At 32.3% G+C, this 12,914-nt stretch overlaps 1 protein-coding gene across 1 annotated transcript; it reads left to right on the plus strand.

Moving 5' to 3' along the window:
- Nucleotides 1–5,410: 5,410 nt before the first annotated feature.
- On the plus strand, nucleotides 5,411–12,433 carry LOC116412900 (uncharacterized). The gene is made up of 7 exons (XM_031908824.2): nucleotides 5,411–5,847; nucleotides 6,470–6,585; nucleotides 7,154–7,258; nucleotides 8,643–9,257; nucleotides 10,080–10,192; nucleotides 10,452–10,595; nucleotides 11,325–12,433. The coding sequence occupies exons 1-7, from the start codon at nucleotides 5,667–5,669 to the stop codon at nucleotides 11,473–11,475; spliced, it is 1,425 nt and encodes a 474-aa protein (XP_031764684.2). The 5' UTR covers nucleotides 5,411–5,666; the 3' UTR covers nucleotides 11,476–12,433.
- The last annotated feature ends 481 nt before the right edge of the window (nucleotides 12,434–12,914 follow it).

Consider the following 12,914-nt stretch of genomic DNA (forward strand, 5'->3'; position numbering starts at 1 on the left):
CTCAGTTTTAGAATTTATTATATTATAAAAAATAAAATTCTCGAAAAAATGTGTTTGTGCTAACGACCCATTCGAAACATGTAATATATACATACTTATTATCATGTAGTGCGGGTTGGTTATAAATATATAAAATAACTACAATCCATTCATAAAAACATAATAGACTTAATAGATAATTACAGACTTAACACGGAGGGAAAGGAATTGCTAGTAATGAGGTATAATAGGTTCCCTACAATACCAGCGCTTCTAAGCAACGCGCGTGGCCTGGCAGGGACTTCCTTGAAAATCGGCGTGGCGCGCAACGTATTAAAAGAAAGTTTATTTTGTCCGCAACTACAATGCAACTATAGGGTACAAAGCTGTAACACCATAGTCCTCAAGAATAGCAATAATGAGGAATACCGTGGATATCACGGTATATCTGTGATGTCCAGGGTGCTATCTATAGGCGACGTTTACCACTTTCCATCAGATGGACCGTCAGCTTGTTTCTCATTCTAAGTTGCATAAACAAAATCTACGTTAAAAAAATCTATTTCGCCTTCATAGTCATATATGACGGGCACTTGTGTGCGTTACTTTTCCTACATGAAAATTTGTGAAGTTTTATCAATATATTTACCATATTGAACTAAATGTAATGTCAAACTTTCAAAACAATCGGATATTACAAAAAAAATATCCTACTGTTCATCTCCTAAAAGACATATCATAGTGATATTTATTCCAGGTTAGTCCCTGATTCTTGCGAAACACTGCATGCCGTCAGCTTGTCTGCCATTTTAAGTTGTATAAAAAAAATATTTGTCGTCAACAACTACTTATTTGTTTATATCACTGTTTCAAAATTATAACATTTTCGCGATGATCAAACAATTCACAAATTATGTATAATTGGTTGTACGGAAATAGATAATAATAGCGTATAAATTTATTAAAAACTAGCGATCCGACCCGGCTTCACACGAGTAGACAGAATTTTCGAAAATCAATACATATAATAAGAACTAAATATTAAGTGGAGCAAACCGCAACACATTAGTGAAAATCATATTCAAATTGGTTCAGCTGTTTCTGAGATTAGCGTGCACAAACGTACAGATAAAAATTATAAAAACCATTATTTTGGGTTTTATTGCGTTCATAAAGCTTCCCTAATAGTTTTTAAAAATATGTAATCCGACATTTTGTGGCGGCCGACATACATCAAACATAATTAAAAACATTCCCGACTATTTCACCTTTAAAAAAAAAAGCAAAATGGTCTCATCCATTCGAAAGCTACCACAGATAGACACAAACAGACACACACACACAGACATGTCAAACTAATATAACCCTATCGTTTTTCGTCAGGTGACCTTCAAAACTATAGGATGAAATACAATAGTATATTGGTATCAATTGTTCTTCTATTGTAAAAGCCTTTGTGCTTTAATAGTCCAATTATGTTACTTAAGTTCGAAATAAAAAAGACACTTACTTTACAAAAAAGTATTTTACCTGAAAAATGTCGGTATCTATGGAATATCGGTGGCTATGGAAAATTCCATATAATTTAAAATTTCGCACGTGGCAATTTATATCAATAATAATATTTTAATTTCTAATCGCTTTTAAATAATACAAAAAAGACTATTATTGACAGCAAATATCGTGCAGTTTATATACATATATGTATATACACATGTGTATATACATATGTGTATATCGTATCTGTTTTCTGTTAGAGCGGATCACCATTATAAAGGTTATACTAATTTCCACTGTTGTTTCATGTTCATCGAAGTTTTCCTATCTTTTTTATGAAGCAACAATTTATTAATGCAAAAGCGATAATTACATAAACGTAAACACACAATATTTCCGAAGTATGCCATTATAGGGTATCTACGAAAATCTAGTCGTCTATCATTCTATCATTTTTTTATTTTATTTTTTTTATAATGATATGATATGATAACCGTCGCCTATAGACATGAGCAGTACCATGGACATAACTGAGTATACTGTTTCGCCCATGATACCCCACGATGTCAACCGTTATTTATCCACTGCCTCCTCCATAGACTGTCATAAGTAACGGAGCCGTTCTCTATGGCAATTTATCATTGAGAGGATTTCACCAGTAGTTGTCATGCTTATCAGGCGGGTTGGCAACCACAGTTTGGCTTTTGATGATGTTTTAAGTGGGAAAATGCTGCTCATCCTTCGACCATTAGGTACCCTTAGTCGTCTCTTACGACACCCACGGGGAAAAAAGGGATGGCCTATTTTATGCCACTTCTCTGGGAATGAATCATGGAAAGGATATAAGAAATCTCTGTAATTTACAAGGACGTTGTCCAGGTATAGAGCAACATTGTATTAATAGTACGTGAAGAAGGTTAGTGAAATATCCAACAAAGGAATATTATTACATTTTTCCAATGCTTAATTTTTTTCTTTGAGCCTTGAAGGCTACCTTATGTACCTTGATATTTTACCTTCATTGGCATGTAACAAGAAACATTAGCAAAAACTTTCTAATAATAAATGAGCTTACCTGGTGGAAATAATAAAAATATCACAGCTTCGCTCACATGAATTAAGAGAAATTGTTAATTTAGGATATGATTTCTTCTTCGTCTTGCTTTGAGAGAGGTATGTGCTGAAGGTTGAAGGCAGAGACTCTCAAAAGTTGAAAAACTGAAAACTATAAAATATTGTTGATTAACTAATTAGGCAATAATAAGCCTCTTTCTATTGAAGGGTTTGTCATGTGGTCCAGACATATAATAGGTCACCTTTACCTTTCTTTCCAGTGGGTGTCATAAGAAGCGACTAATGGAACAAAACGGTCGAGGGATGGACAGCAGCGTCTCTCTTAAAACATTTCCAATGCCCAACTCCGGTTGCCAACCCGCCTGAAAAGCGTAGCAACTATTGGCAAAACCCCCTAAAAGAGAGAGTGTTAACACTAATACATGCCTAGACAATGGCGGACCGGCATAAACGTAGTGGGTAGGCCGTGTAAATTATTACAACAGAACAGTCACCATACTACCCTGCAAATTGGATATTAATCGCTCGGTTGAGACGCCCTCTGTGTGACACTACACTTGACTACTACAAGACTGTCTTATTGTTACGTTGTGAATCTTATTATTATATATCTATTTTAGAGGAAAAACTAAAACTATTGAATGTATTAAAGGACTATTACTGCACCAACCGGTATTTTATTAATATTGTATCTAACAGAGAGGCAAAGTAATTTATTAAGTTAAAATACTTTAAAAATTTAATTCTATACTTAGATTCCATATAATAATATCTAATTAGCTAAGAACCCATTATTTACGTAATCCTCTTATTTTCATGCACCTTTCGTTTTTTCTACAACTTGTAGTGACAAACAAGTCGAGAGACGTTACTAATGGAAAATATAACTATTATCACTAGACATGAATAGCATATTAATGTCTATATATAATTAAATTATAATATAATTATCTTTTTACCCTAATATGCTGCTTTTCCCTGTTCACTCACTTCACTGTGTGCCCTCTAAAAAACTTTCAAACCGATGCAAGAGGAGCTGCATAGCGGGAGAAATACTCTCTAGACAAACAAGACAGATAATTTTAATTTTAATTTTTATTTGTCTTGTAATTTTAATAAAATTAAATATAAGTTTTTCATTTTATATTATAAGTAATGGAATAAATATAGTACTTTGATACAAACCGCCCAAAACACATACAAAATTCACAGATCTCGTATGTACCTTTGATTACATTGAAAATGAATCTGCCAATCGAACTGAATAAAATTTTATTATTAATATAATAAAGTCGTAAATATTCTATTCATAAAGTATTATTTGTTTTCATAGACCATTATTTTAATTTTCAAACAAGACTTTAATTTAAAAACATTTTTTTATAACACAGGAGACAAACGAGCATGCGGCTCACCTGATGGTAAGTAACTACCGCCGCTTATGATCATCCGCACTTAAAGATATTCGTACCTTGAACCTTGTTCCTTGAACAGTAAGGGAACTCTTCAAAGATTAATAGTAAGAATTAGCAGAATTGTCAGTAGATTTCACTTATACAGTTTATAAGGTCCAAACAAATAACACAATATATATATAAACGAACACACAATATCACTTGATGTTTAAATAAAATAATATTTAAATCATTTACTAATTTTCTATTTTCGTAATAAACGACAGTCAACAATTGCTAAGCAACATGCAATAGGTGTTACACCGCATTTAAATTTTGGACAAACCAAAAAGTATTAACATCCGCAACACCAGAGGCATTGCAGGTGTGTTGCTGGCCTTTTAAAAAGGAATATACTCTTTTCTTTAAGGTTATTATGTTGTATTGGTTCGGAAATACTGTTGTTGGAAGTTGATTCCAAAGAGTGGTTGTGCATGAACAAAAGTGCCTTGAAAAACGCACGGTCGAGGACCGCCACTCATTCAAATGGGTGGGATGGAACTGTAGTTTGTGGCGGGTTGTACGATGGTGAAAATCTGCAGCAGTTATCAACCCGAATATTTCCTCAGAGCACTATCCATGATAAATTCAATAGAAGATACACAGAGATACAACATCTCTATGCAATTTCAGTTGGTCGAGTCGAATAGTAAAGTGCTGATCATCAATAATTCGAGCCGTCTGAATTTGAATGCGGTTCAACGGAAGAAGCTGGTACCGTGGCGCTCCTGCCCATAGGTGAGAACAGTATTCCATATGTGGCATTACTTAAGCTTTATACATATTTATTGATTTAAAAAAAAATATTTCATCCTAAAACATAATCATCCTCCAAAACATTAATTCATCCTCACTACCACGCTAATCATATCTCTATGTTTTTTTTTTTAATTTTTTTTTCGATATCTCAGTTATTTTGAATATATGTTTTTTTTTCTGATCGAAAGCGGCCAAAAAATTACCGTATTAGTCACTTTAATGTCTTTTTAAAAAAAATATATCTTTAAATTTTTTTTGCATACGAGTATAACCCTCGTTGAGAAGCGTCTTTTATCCCAATTAGCTACACAGTCCCAAAACTCACGACACCAAGATGATGACTTTAGCTGAAAATCGGGCCTATATTGTAGCGTTAAAAAAACAACATTTTCAATGCTAAAAGATAATTTCACCTATAACTCCTTTGGGTAATTTATCTACATTAAATGTAATACAAATATTAAAATATGTAACTGAAAACATTGATATTCAAAATGTACTTCTTTATTATTGTTATCATGATTATTCTGTAATAAATAGTTTAACAACGTATCATGTATATTTTAGTCAGACAAAAATTAATCTGATTGGTCTTATATGACAACGCAAATTAAAATATATTCTCATAAAGTGCTGGTAGTATCGTCGTTACGGCGCTAGTTGATTTACTTAATTATTTGTTCAAAGCAAAATTTTACAATAGACATGAATCTAACTTCCCGAAAACGACCGTGCTTTTTTTCAATTCTCACAAAACACTTGGGGTCGACTATTGTATTATTTTATTACCTGCTTGTGCTATAACGGTTGGCTTATTCAACATTCAGTAACAGTTTGAACATTGGCTAGAATAGTTGTTTAATGTTTATTTTCTTCATAACTTCAATTCTTCTTTAAAACACTATGGATCGCCTGTGGATACTTGTGGAATGGGTGGATGGAAATAACGTATTCCCTGATTATGGTGTGGTGAACGTGGATCCATTGACTTATAATGATTACGACTTGACTCCTGGCAGAGTTATTTTAATTCGTGCCAGACACGAAACTACCGCTCGAACAGGAAAAATATTGACAATTTCTGGTAAGTGGCTATTTGGATTTGTAATTTGAGTACGTAATTCTACTTAGTTTGGTATATCTATTAAATTTTTAGAGTTTCAACCTTTATATACAAATGGGAATGACAGACATTCTAACGGCCTGGAAAATAGCGTCTCCCATAAGTAGAAACAACCACATGAATATTAAAAAAAATACTATGAAACCCATAATACTCTTAAGATGTTACAATTTCTGAGTACTATGACTCCCTACCTTGTAATTTTTCATTCATCATCATCAACATTTCAGCCATTATCTGTCTACTGCTAAACATAAGCCTTCCCCGTAAACTGCCCTAAGAACCATAACGGTCTCAAGCCATCTATATTTTTTATTACTGTTTTATAAATATCTATCCGTGCATCATCATTACGGACCATCTAATAACAGTGTATAAATTAAAAAAAATATGACCAGTTTCCAATTTTAAAAAATTATATACTAGTTAAACTGGCAAACATTGCTTGCCCCTTACTGCTACCTACTTGGTCCATTTTTTATCGGGATAAAACTACGTCGTGACAAAAATAGAGAGGATATCCCAATTAAAGGAAAAATTCTAATTTATGGTCTAATTAAAATAAAAACATTTATATTTACAGAAAGTAAATACAACATCAAAGCTCACAAGAGATTATTACAAAAACAAGACAGTCAAGTAAAAAGCGTCCTGTCTATGTGCATGCAAACTATCAAAGGCATTAAATCAGACTCCATGGTAAGTGAAAAAAAAAATATAGATACTATTAACTTTTAATGGGTTAATAAATAGAGCAAGACATCTAACAACGACCTTCCATTACGTTTAAAAGGTACGGACATGTTACATCATGTGTTAGTCATATGTAGAAATTCCAAATTGTTCAACGAGCTATGGAAAGGGCTACGCACAAGTAGTAACCGTCACCTATAGACATGAGCAGTACCATGGCCCATAACAGAGTACGCTGTTTCACCCATAATACCCCCTATGCGTTGCCACTCCTGGGGACTCAAGCGTTATTTCTCTGTACTGTATAAATTCACTGCCATATCCCACCTTTCAAATAAAACACAGCCATGCAAACAACTGCTTCACAGTAGACACACGAATAGGACAAAGGTGCCCAAGCAAACGAGTTTTGTACCAAGTCTCTCTCTGGTAAATAGTTCGTTCAAAATTAAAAAGATATAATTCTGGTAAAAATGAGTCCGTCCCTCAATTCCTTACCTGATGTACCTCGAAACCGCCAATATTGTAATAAAGTAATATAACCTTTAAGTAAAATAATCTTTGTTTGTTGTAGTACTTACCTGGGATAGAAATGAGTTCGTCCCTCAGTTCCTTACCTGGTGCACCTCAGATCGTTGCTGTTGATAATGACTCCACTAGCAGTGATAGCGACAGTGAGGTAACTATGCATTGTTTCAATACAGTTTAATGAAAAATTTTGTTGTAACAAAATTTTATTACAATTTTTTTTATACAACTTAGAATGGAAAACAAGCTGACGGCCCACCTGATTGAAAGTAGTAACCGTTGCCTATAGACATGAGCAGTACCATGGACATAACAGAGTATACTGTTTCGCCCATGATACCCCCCATGCGTTGCCATTCCTGAGGACTCAAATGTTATTCCTCAGTACCCTGTAAATTCTCTCCATATCCCACTCTTCAAACCAAAACACAGCGATGCAAACAACTGCTTTATGGTTGAAACAAGAATGAAACAGAGATACCCAAGCAATCGATTTTTGTACAAAGTCTATTAATAAAAGTTTTTAGTTCCGTTAAATTCTTTTATATACTTGTGTTGTGTATTATGTAGTATGAGCAAAAACATCGACAACAAAGTAAATAGGTCTTTTGAGCGAATGAGCATTAAAATTTATAATAACATTCCGAAATATATATTGGATTTATCTTACACTAAATTTAAAAGTTTTATTAAAAAAAATTGAATGAATTATGCCCAATTATCGTATATACAAACAATTACTTACAAGACAAACCGACTTGGCTCTAAACTTTTAGTTACTTAGATTTTAAACGTAAACAACTGAACCAACTTTGATAAAATTTTTATGGGACCAATTTGTAAGTATGCCCTTTCAGATAAAAAAAAACAATATTCCAAATCGGTTTACAACTGACGCAGTTATGAGGTAACAAACAGTAAAAAAACACATACAACCGTATTGAGAACCTCCTTTTTTTTAAGTCGGTTGATGATATTTACAATAATGAACTTAATTTGTCCAACAATTTAAATGTGTGCTATTTGCTAGTCTGTGTTGACACAAATTTATAAGTCAACCTTTGTTAAAAAAAGCAATTTAAGTTTTTGCTCGTTCTTCTCAACTGAAATTGTATTCCGAATGGGCGATAAAATCATATAATATAATTGAAACGACTATTCAAAAATACTCGTAATTAAGTAAGCGGATTCTAATGTCTCTAGTCTGACTGACTCTGAGTGATATTTTATATTCAAAAACTTTTTTTATCATAAACAGATTCTAAATTTAATATCATGTAACTGTAGTATAATTTCTGAGGGTCAACTCGAATTTAAGACAATCTGCTGATATCCAACAACAATATAAATAAAATATTGATATATAAATTAAATATTTCGATTTATTACTGGTTTAAAGAGTGTTTCTATATATCAACAAAAATTTATTACATTTTTACTAAATTCTATTGAAAAAGTCTATATTAAAATTCTAGCTATCATACTTTGACAGACATCCAGGAATGTATTGTTAATTTTGTTTGTCTTCATTTCAGCCTCCCCGACGCTTATATTCGAAAAGATCATTAGGTTCTCAATCTGTTCACAAGTTAATCGATCAATCTGGAAGTAGCCGCCGTAATTCAATTGCTCATAGCAGTACTACAACAATATCGATGCATAGCAGTACACCTCTTTCAATGCTAAAACCAGAAGTATCGAACAAAAAAAAAGTAACAAAGGCCGACATAGCGACGCAGACAGAAAACCAAGACTCAGAGATAGATCTATTAGAGAATAATCTTAGAAAACTATATAGTTTATTTTTATCAGTCATAGGACGACTTGAGATTCAAAAAGCTGCTGAAACTGTAATAATGGATCGAACGATCATGAGAGATTTGAAAAAACATATTTCAAGCGAAGCCATCGCGAGGAACGTGAATAATATGAGTCTTGATGAAATTCTTGACGAGTTGAAAACTGCAATGTCGGAGAGGGATCTCATAGCTCGCCGGCTGCAGGACGAGTTAGAAGCGACACCAGCTAAGCGGATTTGTGATGCGCAGTCTAACGGGATTCCCGTAACACCACCTTTACAAGAACACATATATTGCGCGCAAACGATGAATAATGATATTGATACAAGAAATTCATCGAGTGATGAAATGGTAAACAATTAAAATGTTATTATTATACAGAGTGAAATTGAGTCAATAACATAGGTCCTGCTGTCAAGCTTATATGAGAAACATAATTTTTTTGTCATATTTGTTTGAGCAAAATTATTATCCTTAAGAAAACATTCCTTTAAAAGGACGCTAATAATTTCAAATTTGATCTGGTATAGTACCTATCTAACGAATCAGCAATCGGATTATTATTATACCTAGACACTATAAAACCGTGCGAAACCTGATTTTATACCTTAAATTAAATTAAATTAGTAAACCTATCAAAAGTACTAGTATGCTATCAAGTTAACAATTAGGGAATGCAATCCAATATTATAATCTGATCGGATCTAGCTAGATTCGAATCAGGAATTGATTAAGTCAGAATAATTTTCCCTTTTCGTTTGTTAGATAATCGAGTGAGTGTAGTTTATAAAAAAACATATATGAAATCAACTTCCGATGACATAATTAGATAGCGAATAAACAAAAAATTAAAAATATACCGGATCCGATGAACGAATACGGTATATTGGAAACGATTCCGCCGGAATATCGGAATCGATTTTCCAGATCGCAATCCTTATTAAGAATATTTTATGTTTATTATTTGTCTATAAAACCATTGACGAATAGCCTATCATTATGTATACTGGAATGATATTTATATACTCGTGTACGATGTAATAACAATATCATATTTAAATTATATATATATATATATATATATATATATATATATATATATATATATATATATATATATATTATACGTGTACTACGTCTTTATCATGTTTTACAACTATTACATTTTTACAGGTATCAATAGGAAGCGGATATGCTACAATACCCGCTAGATTTTTAAATGAAATTGATTGGAACTCATATACTACAGCAACAAGGCAATTACTGAAGTCTGTCTTTTCACGCAAGTATGTCTTACAACACTAGTCCTATACATAAATCATTCACTCACGATTCCCTCCAAAACCATTCACTCACAATTTCCTCCAACTACTGGAATCAGTAGTAAACAGTAAAAATACAAAAAAAAAATAACAGAAATTCTCATTGAGTAAATCATGGGCGGCCTTATCGATAAAAACGATCTCTTCTAATCAACTGTTAGACGGAATAAGAAGTATATATCACAGTACAATTTAATTAATTTTATTATATTTATTTTTTCAGAGTTTTAGCAACGCACTCTCTTACTGGAAAACGATCACCGGCCTTTGCAGACAAGCCAGCAAAAAAGCGTTTAGACCCTAAATTAGTGGATGATATTGTTAAAACAGTATCATTGAGGTGTGGAGTCCCTGAACGGCTAGTAAGGTTTGTAATAGTAATATTATAAAAAGAAATTGTAAATCTTGAAATTAGTTGCTTCTAACTTAAAAAGCTGAAATCCAATATCACGAATTTGAACAAGTTTTCTTAAAAATTATAGCCGATACTTATTAAATTTAAATGTTGTTTATTAAGATCAGATAAACCAATCGTATCGTTGTAAAGACTGGAATATGATTAAATAATTAATATAATTTCCTGGGAGATGGCCCTAGTAACTTGAAGACTCTACTGTGAAGGAATTATGATAAATAAAACAATAATTCATATAGAAATTTAAACTTTATTTATAATTGTTATTAAAAATTACAGAACACGTAATATTAAACTTTAAAAAAAAAACTAGGACTGGTCATCTCTCCCAGAGTGTCCAGGAGTAATGGCCATAGTGGCAAGGGGGAGATGTCCAGTACTTTTTTTGCTTTCTCTTTGCCCTTGAGATCTCTTAATTCCTTTTTTTTTTTCTTATTACCGCATTGTGAACACATATCCTCAAACTCAACACTCAATGGCTATCTGACTATGTAGCATGTAGTAAATATTAACGTTACTATGTTTCAATACTTATATAAAGTTTTAACAATAGAGATAGAGTGATGACTTTAAAAATGAAGGAAGTAGTCAATGGAAGTAGATAACTCAAACAATAATTTTTGTAAAGAGCTGCGCCTCGTCATAAGACCTATGTAACCTGTATTTATATAAATTTTACAGAAACAGCATTACCGTGAAATGTACAGACGAAGCCAAATTGTACCGGAACCGACAATTCTACAGGCATGCGCTTCGCGAAAGCAGGCAAAATAACGAAAATATCTCACCGGAAACAAGTATTTCGTCAGTTGAATCTTTAGCTATCCACTAAAATATATACCAAAATGTATAGGTACATACTTTTTGTATTTTCGACAACATCTCAGAGTCGGTCTTAGCCGATATGGTGCTCATGAGTCATCACTTTTTTGTTAGTATCCTAAAGAAGATCACCAGGGGTGTCGAGTGAGTTAAACTACTGGAGAAGATATTGCATTGAAACGTCGCTCCTTGCGCCTCTTGGATCTCGGTGCCGATGGACACCGCACTACCTAAGATCTGTACTGATCTTATTGTAAAACAATTTTTAATAGTCAACATTGTACTTGTAGTTAGACTTTAATGCTCAGTTTATTAATGAACACCAGCAGAGATTGTTTTATTCGTGTATAATGTTTTATTACATTTCAGTTATAACTTTATAGGCTTATTTACTTTAGTAGTTCTGCTACCCATTGATAAATTGCGTTTCACTTATTCTATGTTTCAAATGGCATATGCGTTAAAATAAAATATTATACATACTCTTATCCTGTTATATAAACTGCCCCTATGTAATTTTTTTTTTTATGAATTACGTTAGTAGTAACACTGTACGTCAGATTTAAATTTCTACCTAATTCTATTTATTTTACGCGAATCGATATCATAATTGAAATACGGCAGCGCACCTGCAATGCCGCTGGTGTTGTGGGTGATCATGGGCGGCGGTAGTCACTTACCATCAGGTGAGCCGCATGCTGGTTTGTCCCTGTTGTAAAAAAAAATGAAATCGCTTATGATATGCAAAATAAGTAACTTATTGACTAGTAAAAATTGTTAAATTGACTTTATTGTCTAAAGGAATGATATCAAACGATCTAATCCAAAGGTAGTTAATATGTCGTTACTATATTTAAGTATAAATTCATAAATATTCTGAGATGGTTTAATATTTTAATACTACATAATAGCGTTAATTCATAATAATCAATTATAATGTTTTACTAACAATAACTTTCAATTAATAAAGTTTTATTATTATAATCGCTTTATTTTTTAAATACATATAATTTTATTTTTAAACACAATAACAATGTAAGTACCTCAGATGTACCTGTGTGCATCTAATATATATGTATATATATATATATATATATATATATATATATATATATATATATATATATTTTATTCTATGTATTAGAAAAAAATCTTCCTATAAAAAAATCCTCTCTAAACATTTAAAAGATTTATGAACGGTTCTAAAATTCATATAAAATTTCAGCCTCAATGCGTCTCCAAGATAAAGTGTAAAAAAACTAATATTCAAATATTATATTATCCTTAATATATGGATGAAGATGATGAAGAGGATAATAAGGATGAAGATGATGATGAATAAGGATGAAGATGATGATGAAGAGTCTATCGTGGTACGAATGTCGGAACCGATCACTTTTTGGTGATATCGAGAATAGGTGGCTTATTCAATAAATGGCGACATCGTCC

This window comes from Galleria mellonella, unplaced genomic scaffold (assembly GCF_026898425.1).
Source record: "Galleria mellonella isolate WM207_F2 unplaced genomic scaffold, CSIRO_AGI_GalMel_v1 utg74, whole genome shotgun sequence".
Taxonomy (NCBI): domain Eukaryota; kingdom Metazoa; phylum Arthropoda; class Insecta; order Lepidoptera; family Pyralidae; genus Galleria; species Galleria mellonella.